The 14,500-nt window shown below is 36.0% G+C and overlaps 3 protein-coding genes across 3 annotated transcripts; all 3 read right to left on the bottom strand.

Moving 5' to 3' along the window:
- Window positions 1–3,281: 3,281 nt before the first annotated feature.
- On the bottom strand, window positions 3,282–5,563 carry LOC140013515 (replication protein A 70 kDa DNA-binding subunit D-like). Its single transcript, XM_072062819.1, has 9 exons — window positions 5,420–5,563; window positions 5,063–5,333; window positions 4,657–4,821; window positions 4,540–4,558; window positions 4,258–4,387; window positions 4,025–4,176; window positions 3,799–3,919; window positions 3,560–3,686; window positions 3,282–3,409 (listed from the first exon to the last, which is right to left on the bottom strand). Exons 1-9 carry the CDS (start codon window positions 5,561–5,563, stop codon window positions 3,282–3,284), a joined length of 1,257 nt encoding a protein of 418 aa, XP_071918920.1.
- A 610-nt stretch (window positions 5,564–6,173) lies between these two features.
- Window positions 6,174–7,287, bottom strand: LOC113706009 (uncharacterized). Its single transcript, XM_027227907.1, has 2 exons — window positions 6,461–7,287; window positions 6,174–6,390 (listed from the first exon to the last, which is right to left on the bottom strand). The coding sequence occupies exons 1-2, from the start codon at window positions 7,285–7,287 to the stop codon at window positions 6,174–6,176; spliced, it is 1,044 nt and encodes a 347-aa protein (XP_027083708.1).
- Window positions 7,288–7,290: 3 nt separating this feature from the next.
- LOC140013514 (uncharacterized) lies at window positions 7,291–11,691 on the bottom strand. The gene is made up of 9 exons (XM_072062818.1): window positions 11,298–11,691; window positions 10,826–10,990; window positions 10,577–10,681; window positions 9,746–9,937; window positions 9,350–9,661; window positions 8,745–8,956; window positions 8,003–8,483; window positions 7,696–7,915; window positions 7,291–7,558 (listed from the first exon to the last, which is right to left on the bottom strand). The coding sequence occupies exons 1-9, from the start codon at window positions 11,689–11,691 to the stop codon at window positions 7,291–7,293; spliced, it is 2,349 nt and encodes a 782-aa protein (XP_071918919.1).
- Window positions 11,692–14,500: the final 2,809 nt, after the last annotated feature.

Here is a 14,500-nt window from a genome sequence, read left to right as displayed (position 1 = left end):
TTCCAAAATATCCAAACAAGAATATGTGATCAACAAAATTCTTTAACAACCACAAAAGAAAATATCTAGTTTTCCAAATAGATTTACTTCCTTTTTCTGTAATTTTTAAATGGAGAGTGGAGAACCTTCTTATATGCAGTCCTCCATTTGAGTAGCTTGAACTCAATCAATGCCAAACTCGAATCGAGCTATCTTTAGTAGTTCGATTGTAATTCAGATCATATGCTGCCTTACTTTTATGGATGCCTTTAAAACAGTGTGATCAGCGGATCGAGAATAAAGAAAATCAGTCAAAATAAAGGAAAATTTTAAAACCAAAATATGGCTAGATCAGCGGATCGAAAATAAATCAGATAAGAAAGATCTCCAAGGTAATTATGTCCCAATAAAGAGAAAAATAATTGAGAGAAAATAGAAATTTTTCTGTGTAGAGAGAGGGAAAAAATCATAGGTTTATGAGGAAAAGGGATAGAGATCAGAAACAGAAAAACAAAATCCAAATGCGAGCAATTGAGCAAACAAGATCAACCAAATCTTCGAGGTTCTCCTATCTCAGGATAAGAAGGAGACAAAAAGAAAAAAAAGAGAGAGAGAATAAAAGGTGGGTTTTGAGCGTCATTTTTTCGAATAATCTTTAAAAGAGGGGAAAAATGAAAAAGAAAGGGAGAATAGAAGCGGTGTGTTGTTAGTCTGTTTCTTTTCTTTTTTTCAGAGAAAAAAATGGAGGAAATCCATGGAAGGAATGGAGGCGGTCAGTCATACTCTCGGGTGAGACAAAAGGAAATAGAGGGGTTTTGGAAAAAGGGGGGGTGAGGAGACCGGTAGAACAAGCGGCACAAGCAGAAGCAATAAACGGCGCAAACGAAGACTCTCAGGAACCCTACCTATTCATTAAGGCATGAAATCTCGATTTTGTCCTCAATTCAATTCATTAGCTCAATCAATGGGAGGACTACCACCAATCAGCCAATAAAAATGCACCATGTCAGCAATTAAAACTCAATTGAGAGCCATTGCATTTATACATAGACTATATATGTTAACTAGGAGGGGATCACCGCGCGATGCGCGGTGGGCGAATGTAATGATGCCCAGTAATGCCCAGTTGAATAATTAATTTTTTAAAATTAGTTAATTCAAAGAAGAAGTAATGTAGCTTAGTTTAGCTAAGAAGAAGTGAAAACTACCAATAATGTATTCAATCGATAGGTAAATTACACTGCATGGTTTAGCTAAATTCATTAAGAATTTTAATAAACATTGAATGTGTGATACCAAGGAAAAATTTTTTCAACTCCGGTATCATCGAAGATCAAAACTATAAATATATTTTCAGATTCCGGAACAAAGATAAGAGTTTCGTTGTGCTGCAATTGATGTTGAAGAATGAAATCTCTCCAGTTTCGGTGAAGACGTTTATGCTTTACACCAATTTGAGTACTTCTGTGTCTAGTGTTGATAAGTAACATGGGAGTCTTGATACCATTGATGAAGTGATCAATAAAGCGCGGAATTTTCTATCATCAAGAGGTGCAGATTAGAAGATATGCAGAAACAAAAGGAAATTACTTGCGAGAAAGTTGAGATGAAAAAAAGAATGCAGGTAAACATAGAATAGCTCACCAAACTGTTTGGAGTTGCCGAGTTAAAGATTTGATAAAAGCAAACCGAATCAGATAGATTTTGATAGAAATTTGGTGTCAGCGAGAAAGCAACTTGTTGTTGTCCAGCGGTCATGTGGATATCATCTGTAATTAGTGACTATGTGTTACATTAAAAATAATATATGATATAGATGAGGATATGAGATAGATACAGTGGTATTTTTACCTCTTGATGCAACGGCATTCATGTGGAACAGGTCTGGTAGGGGAACGGTCCAAGGCAAAAGAACTTGTTTTTGTAGTTCACAAAAGTGAATGACATCAAATATCAGATTCCCGCTATGTCGAAGTAATGGCGTGTCATGCCTTTTAACAATGTTGTGTTCACAAAAAACATCCCATCCTTGTGCGAATATATGATCCGTGACTGTGATAGGCCATTGCCGCAGTCCAAACCTCAGAATAATTCTATTGCAGTGGTGTTGATGAAGTAATGATTCAAACTGGGCAGGTAATACCTTGAAAAAATGAAGAAGGAAAATATTGTCAAAGAATACCATGCTATTTAACTCTAAATGCTGCAATGTAGGTGAACGACCTAAAAGTTAACCTGTCCTCTGTGGATGCATTTGAGTAGAAAACAGCAAGGTGATAAGCAGCTATTTGTCAATTGAAAATTTGTTGGAGATGTTAAGATTGTTTCTACCATGGAACTATCAAGATGAAAGCTGTAAAATTGAAAAATCAGAAAAGTGGTCTATTAATAGAAAATGTGAGTACAAGGCTACATCATGTGATAAGGATTAGAAATACATTGTAGAGCAACTCACCTGCTGACAAGTTCTTATGCAGAAAAAGTGGTAGTGCAAATGTATGGTTAAGAGTTGTTATGGATGAGTTTGTAAACGGTAAAGAGCATATATATAAAGAAAAGATCAATGTAAAAAGAGTATATTTTTCATTGCTGTTAATGCTAAGTGTGAGCTTTTTCCTACCACAATTGAAAACAATTATTAGTTGCAGAGGAAGGTAAGGAACAATGAATAGAAAAGACAATTCAATGTGAAACATTAAGCGTGAGCTGTCAACCGACTGCATGTAAAGTAATGCATTTGTAGTGCTTTAATGGCCTGAAGGCAAGATCATAATTTACCTTGTACTTGCAATGTTTAGTGTAGTAGGTAGGCTGACATATAAGTAGCAGGACCTGAATATATAAGTTTTATTTGTAAAAAATGCTGTCATTCGTAATAAATGAATAAGTGTGTATACAAAGCTGGAGGTTCCAAATGGATAATAATAATTGTATTGCAGAAAATATAAAGAAATGAAAATGAATCCCAAGTTATATAGATTATAAAGCTGCTAGTTCAGCAAAAAGGGAGTTCATCGTTAGGGATTCAAAGATATCTGTGAAAATCCTCATGCTATCCAAGATGGAGGATTTCAGTTAATCTTTAAAAGCCTGGCAAGAACTTTGATACAGGTGCCATTATCAAAGTTCAATGATCATGACAAAAGCTGTTTAGCAGATAACCACATACAAAAGTGAGGAAATTGTGAACAGATGAGTAGCATTTCCAAAAGCCATAAACAATCTGCCTAAGTATAGAAATGCAGATGACAAAACCCAAAAAATATTAATGTTTGAGCAGTCCAAAAGGAAATGAGGGCAATTTAGCCTAATTTTGCTTTCTTTTTGGAGTTGGCATCTGAACTTTCAAAGTCATTGCTGTCGACAGTTTCTGCTTCATCAAACTTTTGACAGAGTCGAAGGTGAACTTTTGAGCCAAAACCACCATCTCCTATAAGCACAAGGAGTAGTCAAGTTAACAGTTCATTTAAAGAAAATATGGTTATGTGTCACAACTCCAGATATATGTATCAACTTGTCATCAGCAATTACTCATTTTCAGTTTGCTGGTGAGCTGAAAGCGAGACAGATTCTGGTTCACCTGTCAACTGAGCACGACCAAATTCTGGTTCAAGTTCAGAGCAATATAAAATCGTATAACGCTGTCTAGCATCAGCGAGCTGTGTTTGGACTGGATTAATGTGAACCAAAAATGTCTTTGTTTTAATCTGAGCATGAACAAACTCAAGCGGCAGTTCAAGATTTTGCAAGAAGTACAGAAGATATAAGGGTGACAAGTAAATAACGCACCGAATATTAAATTTGAACAGTTAAAATAACCTGATCAAAATGATCCATTGCTTCAATGGCTGTAAAGGTCAAAATATTTTCTGCTAGATCTCCAAAGATAGAAGCAGGTATAACTCTATTGTCATCGCTCAAATCAACGTCAAAGCGACACCTAAAACATAAGTATACAAGTGCTTAGGCGATACACTGTATAACATTAATATTAAGAGGAACTCTTTGCATCTCAATTAAAGTTAATGATGTAGTAATATAGGACCTAGGCATAGCAGGGCCCTTCTCTTTGCATGAGTTATAAGTAAACTCAATTCCATGGTCTACTGCAGCAGCTCGGTAACACTTTGCACAGCTCATATACCAATATTTCTGGAAGATATGTTCAAAAAAGAGCTTTGCCTTGACCCAAGCAGTCTAAAAGATAGACAAATATCAGACGAAAGGCTAAATAGATATGAAACTATAAAATTACATAACAGTTTATTATTTGATCACTTTCTGTGATGGGATAACATTGCAAATTAGAGTAGTTTTCTGATCTGTTTTTAAAGAAAGCACAGGATTGTATTTAATATAACTCTTTGCATCAATGATTTCTGCAATTAATTTAGTATTTCTCATTGCCCTACAAAAAAGATCATATAAGGAAAATATTGGGAAAAAATGATACAGTTGATATTATGCTGCATAAAAACATGTTAGCTCAAGTCACTCCACCAATTCTTGAGCTGCCTTGCTTCCTATATAGGTGGATCAACAAGAAGTGCATAATCGAACCAAGTAGAGAAAGCAACACCTAAAGAATAAACAATATAATGAATATTGAATTATGATTAAGAAGCTTGACATACAAATAAAGGTCATAATACAAAAAAAAACAGCAATTTAACAAACCATTGTAGTTGCTAACTTTCAGCTTCCGACCAATGATAACGGCAGAGCTTTGCATGTTATTCAACAAAACTTGACCTTCATTGTTCAGAAAATCATCCCATAAAGAAAGCAGGATAGTTTGGGACCTAACATTGACATAAAAGTCAGGATGGGAATGATTTAAAGCTATAGGAAAAACGAGACAAGGTCAGTAAAAAGGTGTGTAGTATGATAAAAAGACATTTCGCACTCTTCATTAAGGAGGACAAATTTTTGAACATTCGACTGTTTGGAGTTTTTAGTGATCGTTTTTTTGGTCAATGAACTAATCACCACTCCGAGTACATCTGCAAAGGGAAAGAAGACAAACTGAGAATATTTTCAGTTTATAATAAAAGCATGAATGATAGACTGTTTGCATACTCACCGACGGACTTGCTTCTATCATCCATGTATTCAGCTAAATTAGCAAACTTGGTGAAACTAAATTTAACAGGCATAATGTCTTCATTGCCATTAACTTCTTCAATGACAGTTTTGGAAGTGATCACCCATTGTTTGGTTAATCCAAGACTTTGAAACTTTGGTGGAATACTCCTGATATCAGCATTTGAAATCTTATATTTTTTATAAACTTGCAGCATAGGACTCATTCTTGGAATATCAATATTGAAGATTATCCCTTCAACTTTAGAGCTCTATCAGGAAACAAAAAAAAAATTACACATAACAAATACAATTAACAATCAAATAATTGATGGTCGTTTCAGGTTCTAAATGCAACCTCTGAATCATAGAAGACAAACTTTTGCTTCTTGGTTGGTGTTCCCATAGAATCTGTCACTTGTTGTTTCTCCTGAACTGTTATGATACAAGACCAGTTTTTCATATCAGGCATGATGTCCCCAATCGGCAAGAGGTTAGACATTCCTGTAAAAATGGGAAAAGGATCATAATGGACAGGTTTGGGTATAGATAAGACCTTAACAGTAAGTAAACACAGCTATAAACTGGTACAAGTATACCTGAATATAAGAACATTCTACTGCTGGCTCAATTCAAAAATTTCATTGAACACAACATTTCTAGTTTTGCAATCTATTTTTATGCCATCAAAAGTTCCTGGTACAATAAGTATTTTATGCTCAGTTGAAGCTCTAGCTCTGGACAAGGCTACATATAGCTGTCCATGAGAAAAGACAGGCTCTCGCAAGTAAATTCCAACATAATCAAGAGTCTGTCCTTGAGATTTATTAATGGTCAACGCAAAACAAAGGCGGACAGGAAACTGAATTCTTATGAATGCAATGGAATTCTTTTGGTTGTCAGAAGTTTGTAAGGATATCTTTGGAATGAGAACTCTCTTTCCTCTATGCTGGCCGAAGACAATTTCAGCAGAGATAGTATGCCGACCAAGCTCTCTACATATAAGCCTTGTGCCATTGCATAACCCTTCAACAAGATTTAGATTCCTTATTAGTATAATCGGGGCAGTTTTCTTTTAACATTAACCTGTGAGGAGGAAGAACTTTTGGATTCTAAGAATTAAGGAAATCCTTGTAATCATCCTGGTGCCGCTGATCAATAGCTTTGTCAGAACTAATGTAAGTGTGAAGCTCTCCAGGAAACCTTCTAATCATTATATCATTCAGCTCATCAACCGAGTTATTTTTAGGGGTAAGAATACATCTATTAATCATGCTATACGGATCCTGGGAATAGAGAGTTAAATCTGGAAATACAGAGTGTAGCAACCTGTTAATAAAGAAGTTAAATTAGAAGTTGTATACAATAGATAAAACAGGCCAATATTAAGTTATTTAACCTGTTTAAGGATTCTTCTTTATCATAATAAGGAATGACTAAATCTCTGAACAGAGTTATTTTGCTGTTCAAGTTCACAGGCTCGCGCCCTTCGCCAACTCTTAACAGGAATTCAGAAAATTGAGGATCTAATATAGTTCGCATGTTTTCTGTTAACTTCAGTTTATGAAGCTTATACCACAATGGAGAATTGAGAAAGCAAGACTGCAAAAGGACCTCTTTTGTTGCTTGTTCAATAACAGGTAGTATCTGTCGAAAATCCCCACCAAATACAATAACTTTAGCTCCAAAAGGCAGTTCAGATTCCATCATGTCTCTAAGCAAATCATCAAATGTCTTAATGGTTTCTCGTTTTGTCATGGAAGCTTCATCCCACAAGATCAGTTTAGACTCTAAAAGCAGCTTTGCAACACTGCCTTGCTTGTTAAGCTGACAGGTTCTGTTCTTTGAGAAATCAAGAGATATCTTGAACCTTAAGTGTGCAGTTCTTCCTCCAGGAAGGATAGACGTTGCAATTCCAGAGGTTGCTACTGCAATGGCTATATAACCTTGCAATCTCAAAGTAGCTAGCAGCGACCGGTATAAAAATGTTTTACCGGTACCTCCAGGACCATCAATAAAAAAAGAATGTCTGTGGGAAGCAAAGCATGCTTCTAGGATCTTGTTATAAGCATACTTTTGCTGGGAATTTAATTTTAAAGACATTAGCAGATTTTCCGGTGGTATGTCTATATTTCTTTCAGCCTCTATCTCTTTTGTTAGGTGAACTTGATCCACACTAACAAGGTCATCTAATGGTAACTGATATGCAACAATGCTTGTACCCATCTGCTAAAGAGATTTGTTAATATCAGCAAGAACTAATCCCCTAATTTCAGCAAGAGAGTGGTCATGAGATTGTTTGTGCCAGAGATAATCCCTAGAAAAGTCCAATTCAAATTTTTTCCACAACATCGTGGGATCAATTGGAGAACAATAGACCAGAAGAGTAGCAAATAATAATCTGAGTGAAGATGGCATTTGAAATGCAGCGGCTTTCTCAAGTGTTTCTTCTATATACGTATCAGATTGCAACAACTCAAGCGCTAGAGCAGCCTCTCTAAATGAGTTCATTTTTTTATCATGAACAGTCAAGAGATCTTGAAATGATATCGGTCCAGGAATATGATTTAAGAGAAGCCTTACATAGTACCTCTCTCCTTCTCTTGGATTAACACTGACAAGTCTACCTATCACCTTTCTACGCTTCCTTTCCGTTCAGTGTTTATACTTGGAAGACCAAATGAAATGCTGAGGGAAATCTTTATAAAGCATTTAAGGTTTTCAGCAGTTGCATTGGTTGCATTCATCTTGAAAAACTCAGTTAGCATGGTCTTAGAAAAATCAACTTTTGCTAACAATTGCAACAAATTTGAGTTTTCAGAAAAGAAACAAGCTGCTGATTTGGAAGGTGAACCTGGAGAGTATAAACAGATGGGGTCATCTCATTTAAACGAAACTCATAGATACGCCAAAAATACTTCCGGAGGTGAAATGTATCTACCTTTTTGGAACTCTTTAATCTCGTCAGTACCAGTAGCACTATCATCCGTCATAATCCTAAAGGAGACCAGATCATGTCCCTTGAACACATACTTATACAGGTACTTGACCCGTTTAATGGTAGAACAAATCTTCACGTTCATGTGACAATCGAACAAAGTAAGAAGATAGGGGTTGTAAGGCACAATGCACTTATTATCAAGGGTGAATCTGCGAACTTTCACTTTCTTGCCATCACCCCACCTTCTATAATATGGGTAACTATCTTCACCATAGGTTGTATGAGGGCATAAACTTTTTGGATAGTGATTCTTATAGGAACCGTCTTTCATGCAGGGACAACTTTTATCCATTTCTCCACAAGAACCATGGATCATATGCTTTATAACAAGAGAGTAGAGGTGAGGATACAGAAGGCGATCAGGTAATTTAGCACCGACTACTTTGTCGTATGACTCTGGATTGAGCAACTTAAATTGAGGCTTTAAAATGAGTAACAAATGAGCATGTGGAAATCCCCATTTTTTGAAACTCAATGACATAGACGCATGCCGCCACCTCACCAAAAATCTGCCTATTCAAGAGTTCATGTTTAAACATTTCAAATTTATCTCTAAAAACTCTAACTAAAAGATCATGCCTATCCTGCGGCTTCTTATGATACTTCAGATTGCACTGAATTTCTTCCATGCCAGATTGCAGGTCATGGTAAGAAAAATATCCGATTTTTCGTATTTTTGTACAAGTGTCATTGCATCAAAATAGCGGCGCCTTATGTCTCTGGGACCACCTATAAAGGAAGCGGGCAGCACTATCCTACGACCAACTTTAGAACCTTCAGTTTGGCCTAGAGAGACACTATCCAATACCTCTTGAAGAATTTCTGATCTGACAACATTTTGTCGGTGTCTATGAAAGTCCAGCCTAGAATTTTCTATCTTCACATAGGAATCAACTGAAAATTATTGTAGAAGTCTAAAACAGTGCAGCAACATCGACTCATCGCTGTCTCTTATTTGAAACCTATAATAATAATATTCTCTAGCTAATACAGTGTCCTCTTCGTTCTTTCCATGTTCAATGGCTATAAAGAAGAAGTAAGAAATGTCAAACTAATGATGAAAAGTTTATGATGCTCACCCTAACAATCTCAAATAGTAAGAAATACACTTGCCTCTGTATTCCAAATCGAGCAAATATGAAGGGTTATTAACAGAGAAAGGATCAATATTTAAATCATCCTCACAAGAATCTGTCTTTCTCTTCCTCTTGCAACGTTTTTTAACATCATGGTGCCATCCACATTCACCTTAAGGAAAGAGAATAGGGTACTGAAAAGGATCATAACAGCCATAGTAATGCTCAATTCTATGGCTGGCATTAGAGTGGGTATAAACTTGAATATGAATATTTCTATCTGCCGATTCATCGTCATCCTCAGTCCATATGGCAACAACTTGAGAAGCCGTAGGCAGATTATAGACACGCTTGTCCAAACCGGGATGACAATTCAAAACAATTTTATAGGTGTCAATGTTTGGGACATGTCTGAGATTCTTAAAGAATTTTGCATAAGGATTGTTTGAAAGGATGTGCATAAGTAATCTTAAAGTGCTTTCACGCAACTTATCAGAACTTTCAATTCTCTTTGCTAATTCTTCTTCAGAATCAAAAAAGTAAAACTGAATTCCAAAAGGTTTTTCGTATGACTACATCAAACTATTAAGGAAATGGTAGATCTGACCTTGAACACGGAAAGTATAAACACCTTTCGTGTTCTTGATCAGTTCTAGATCATATTTTGCAGCAAAGGATGTGAATCCCAAGTTGTTATTATAGGTCCGAACATTGTTTCTGAAATGAGCACTTTCTTCATCATTTTCGATAAATAGGCGCTTAAGATCATAAGGCATCGATGGAGCCACGATAGAAATATCTCCTCCAGAGCAGCAAAAGTTAGGAGGTTCTAAATGGAACCTCTTGGCTCCACAGTGCTCACAATCAGGAGCATTTGGAAGAGTTAAAGTATCGTGTGGGATTTCATTGATCAGAAAAATTTGTCGCTACCTCCCTCTTTTAGGTGCAGCTGCATTTATTTTGAAACTATAGCTGAGAAGCGAGCTAAGTTGTGCCTCTATTAGGCTAATTAGCAATGGCATCTAAAATACCCGAAATAGTTATTGAAGAATAAAATGCCAACCCGAAGTTTGCTTCCTCACACGGCGACGAGAACAGCGACTTCGGGTCGAAGGTTGCACTTTACATGAGAAACCAGAAGAGTAGGAAATTGTTGTTGCTTTCCTCATAGAATCATTTTTTCCAATAGAATGGGTAGATTGTCTCTCCTAAACAGAGGTAGTTTCTGCAACCGTATTAAGAAATAAGCTAACCAAAAGAGGCTAATGTTATTTCAGCAAACACAATCAGTATGTGGAGGGAATTAAAGAATACTCAACAGGGTTGTGTTGAGCATAGCTGCTATTTAAAAAATATACCTTGAGAAGTAGAAACTGTTTCACAAGTGTGGTTCTCAGAAGATGGCATATTTTTCCAAAATGAAATATTTGGTGCCTACCAGTGAAGAGAGATTGCAGTTGACCAGATTTCATATGAACCTTGGGCAAAGAAGAGTACTCAACAACATTTTCAAAAAGCTCAGGAGCAAGTAGAGGATCTTTGCCTATGTAAGAAGGTTGCAGGATGCTCTCAGAAAGTCAAGAAGAGCTGTTGGGCCTGTCAACCGACATCACAAGAAAAGAGCAAGCAGATCCAATTATAGAATTTTGCTCCTTAAAAGATGCATCCTTTTGTTGCAGAAATTGACCTGTCTCACTTGTAGTTGTGAGAGGATAAAGCTCTTCAGAGTTCACAGAAACATGGGCTGAAGAACAATACTCAACTGGATTTTCAAAAGGATTGTTTGTAAGCAAATCCTCTTTGTTAAACTTGAGAGCTTGGACGACGCTATCAGAACGATTAAAGCAATCGCCTAGTCGATCATGCAGTGTACAAGTATAGAGTTCCTAATTTTTCTCCTAGGTAGGCAGAAATCAGGCTCAATAGTGGAAGAAGGAAGGTTCAAATTTTTCCTTTTTTTGGAAGAAATTTTCCTTTGCAGCTTCTAAGATCAGCCCTAGCAGTAAGTGGAAGCTCTGCAGATTGCAAATGAAGATGCATTCATTTACAAAGAATTGAAATGTAGAATCAGCAACCAGCAGGTAAGGGAGCAAATGCGGTCTAAAAACCAAGAACTGGACAAGAAGAAAGCACCAAAAGAAGGACATTGCCAACTATACCTGCAAGAATACTTGCAATTGGCATGTCATTTGCTGTCTCAGAAGAGTGAGCAGAATGAACGTGAGGAACAAAAGGAGCAAAATCGCGAGAGGACATATATTGTAATGCCTCAGTAATGACATCGGCACTGCCGTGACCTCTCTTCAAGGCTTCGCATCCTAACTTTTCACTATGCATAGAAGAGTGATTCGCACCATCAAGTTTTTCATGATGTGAATCAGGGAAAGAAACACCCGATTCCATATAACCAAGTGGAACTTTACGAATACGTGGGAGTAAATGCGCATTCTTTTTCTTGGCAGCTCTATTTTCTTTTCGACGTTGCAGGAGTCCCATTTTTTTCGAAGGTGGCATTTTTGCATACTTTTTGCGGCGAGTAGCATTTCTATCCATTTGTTTTTACTAAGAGCACAAAATATCGAAGGACTATATAAAGAAAGGAATATCTAACTTAGCAAAAAATAATGTAAATCGAAAATTGGCAGAAAACAGAGCAGGCAAAAAACAAACGAACATCAAGGAGGTAAAGGAGTTCATAGCCGACAGTTGAGCAAAGAACAAATGTGTACATAAAAAATAATCAGGCATGTAATTATAGCACCAAAAACAATAGAATAACTTATATAAGCAAGTATAAGGATCACAAAAGGTATAGAAAGGCAAAAAGTCCCAAACTAAAAAAAGGTAAAACTGGAGCAGGCCGTAAGTACTGATGCATCAGAAAATGCATGCCAAAGATGCACAAATTAAGGATAAAATATAGAGAAAAGAGTAAAAGAAGAACAAAATCAGAATAACTAACCTGTGAACACGAAGAAGCTCAACACCGCAGAAGTGAATAACAGCAAAGAAATCACAATCATGTAAGAGGTAAAAAGAAAAGATGAAAAAAAAAAGGGGAGAGAAAAAGAGAAGCTAATTTGGTGATAATAATTTAGAAGGGGTAGACAAAAAAGTAAAAACGGTTGAACCAGTGCATTAGAAAACAGAGAAGCAAAGAAGTAATAACAAACAAAGCAGCATGATAGCAAATCTAAAATATCCGAACAACTAAAGAACAACAAATGAAAGCAAACTACAAAACCAATATGCTCACCAGGAAGAAAAAATGACAGCACCAGTGCAAATTAAAACCACACTAATAAATTAGGGAAAACAAAGGTTCAAAATAGCCAAAGAAAACGAAGAGCGATGCGTATGAGGTAGTTCTCTTTTTTGTCTAACAAAGAAACAAGAGCAATACAATAGGGAAAAGAATGCAGTAGATGCATAATTACCACTGTTCATGATGATGCTCAGTAGAAAATCCACTGCGGAAGACCAGAGAGACTCTGTAACCATTGTGCAAATGCAAAACACTAAACAATGTCAATCAACGGCAGCAAAAGTAAGCTGATGGTTGACAATGGTGAAAAATGACGATTTTTTGCATATTTACAGATATAACCTCAAGTAAAGGAAAAAAGGTTACAAGGCCTATTGAGAGGAAGCGTAAATGTAGCCACAAGGGATGGGTAATATAGTGAAATAAGATAGGCACTAATTAGCTCCAGTATAGTCACTTGTTGGCAAGAACAGGCTGGTAACAAGAGATGCCTAATGAGGAAGTCGAGAAAGCATGCTTTGGAACTAAACAAACAAAATGCAGGCTTGTTTGTAAAAATTAGTCAATCACATTAGCAATAAGAAGTTTGGTTACGACAGGAAAAGTAATGAAAGAAAAGAATAAGGCAAGCATATTTCTTGGCTAATAACTACATAGAAATGGTAATTAAATGCAATTTTTTGGGTAACAAAAAGTATTAATAATCATAAAAGCTTGTAATTAAATGTTATTTATCTGGCAATAAAACTGCGAAATTAGAACCGAATTAATAAAAATTAATTGAAAAAGCTGATAGTTAAACATCATTTGTTGGGCAACCCAAAACAAAAGAAGACATTTTCTTAATGAAATTTGAAAAAAAGGTAAATAGATGCGGTTTTTTTGACAAGGACCAAAAAAATTTTGCTAATAATTGCAAAAAAGTTATGAATTAAATGCGATGTGCTAGGTAACAAAAAAATGACAGTAAAAAAAATGGTATTATTTATTAGTTATTAACAATTTATTGTAAAAAATTGGTAATTAAATGTGATTTATTTGGTAACAAAAAAAAAGGAACCCAAATAAAAATAGGTAAACAAATAATTATAACAATTAATAGCGGGGAATCGATAATTAAACATGGTGTGTGGCGTGACCAAATAATAAATGACACTAATGGAAGGGCACCACATTGTCGATTGTTTACGTAAAATCAATACCAAATAAAGATTGTCATGAAAATTTGATAATAATAGTTCAATGACTTCCCCTCTCATTCCAAAATAAATAAATAAATAAAGAGATCGTTGGAAGAAAATCAAATAAAGAGTATTTTTTTCACAACTGGAGCATAACAAAAGCAATTACAAAAAAATGATAATATATAATAATTAGTATAGTTGAAGCATAACATAAGCAATAATCACAATAAAAATTAATAATTAATAATTGCGATTTATCAGGAAACCAAAAGAAAGCACTGATAATTGTAAAGAATTGGGATACCAATTTTTTTGGCAACACAATTTATTGTTGGGAAAGGGCAATAAAAGGGCCAAATTTTAGCACAATCTCATATGTAATATGTTAACAAGCACTTCCAATCCAATAAAAAGCCAGGAAAAGAAAAACAAATTCAAAGGTAGGCGGGACTAGATGTTAGTGGAAGAATCCAGGCAAACAAAGACACCAGAGAATTGCTAGCTAGACGTCGAAGCAAACAAAGTAGCAAAAGAATCGGCAGAGATCTAGTTCACACGAAAAAAATGGAAAAGGGAAAAAACCAATGCCATGTGGGACCAGAGTTTAGCGGAACACCTCCTAGCAAACAACAAACAAAAAAGAAACAAAAGGATTGCTAAACGCTTGAGCAAGCAAACAAAAGAATTCACGCGTGGAATTCATACCACTGGACGACCATCAATTGGAAATTGGCACGGGCGGACGACCACCAATCAACCAATAGCAGGGCGCCACATCAGCAATCAAAACCCAATTGAAAAGCTCCCCATTCCCGCATAGACTAGATATGTTAATAAGTAGGGTTCGAGTTTATTTTGGTTGGGTTTTGACATGGATTTAGGAAGGTAAAGCCCATGCATTTCGGTTAGGCTT

Source organism: Coffea arabica, chromosome 8c (assembly GCF_036785885.1).
Source record: "Coffea arabica cultivar ET-39 chromosome 8c, Coffea Arabica ET-39 HiFi, whole genome shotgun sequence".
Classification (NCBI taxonomy): Eukaryota; Viridiplantae; Streptophyta; class Magnoliopsida; order Gentianales; family Rubiaceae; genus Coffea; species Coffea arabica.
This window is presented reverse-complemented; position numbering and strand designations above follow the sequence as displayed.

Bases quoted from the DNA above. Each gene is read 5' to 3' on its own strand.
- LOC140013515 (XM_072062819.1), bottom strand. From the start codon at position 5,563: ATGTCTAACCTCTTGCCGATTGGGGACATCATGCCTGATATGAAAAAC. The intron at 4,822-5,062 runs GTGAGTATGCAA...TTTTTCCTATAG, and splicing joins TGATAGAAGCAAGTCCGTCG to CTTTAAATCATTCCCATCCT. The intron at 3,410-3,559 runs GTGAACCAGAAT...TTGTGCTTATAG, and splicing joins TGGTCGTGCTCAGTTGACAG to GAGATGGTGGTTTTGGCTCA.
- LOC113706009 (XM_027227907.1), bottom strand. From the start codon at position 7,287: ATGGGTACAAGCATTGTTGCATATCAGTTACCATTAGATGACCTTGTT. The intron at 6,391-6,460 runs GTTAAATAACTT...CTTTATTAACAG, and splicing joins AAAGAAGAATCCTTAAACAG to GTTGCTACACTCTGTATTTC.
- LOC140013514 (XM_072062818.1), bottom strand. From the start codon at position 11,691: ATGGATAGAAATGCTACTCGCCGCAAAAAGTATGCAAAAATGCCACCT. The intron at 9,938-10,576 runs GTAGGCACCAAA...GCTCTGGAGGAG, and splicing joins ACTGCAATCTCTCTTCACTG to ATATTTCTATCGTGGCTCCA. The intron at 8,484-8,744 runs GTACAAAAATAC...CTCATTTTAAAG, and splicing joins ATTTTGATGCAATGACACTT to CCTCAATTTAAGTTGCTCAA.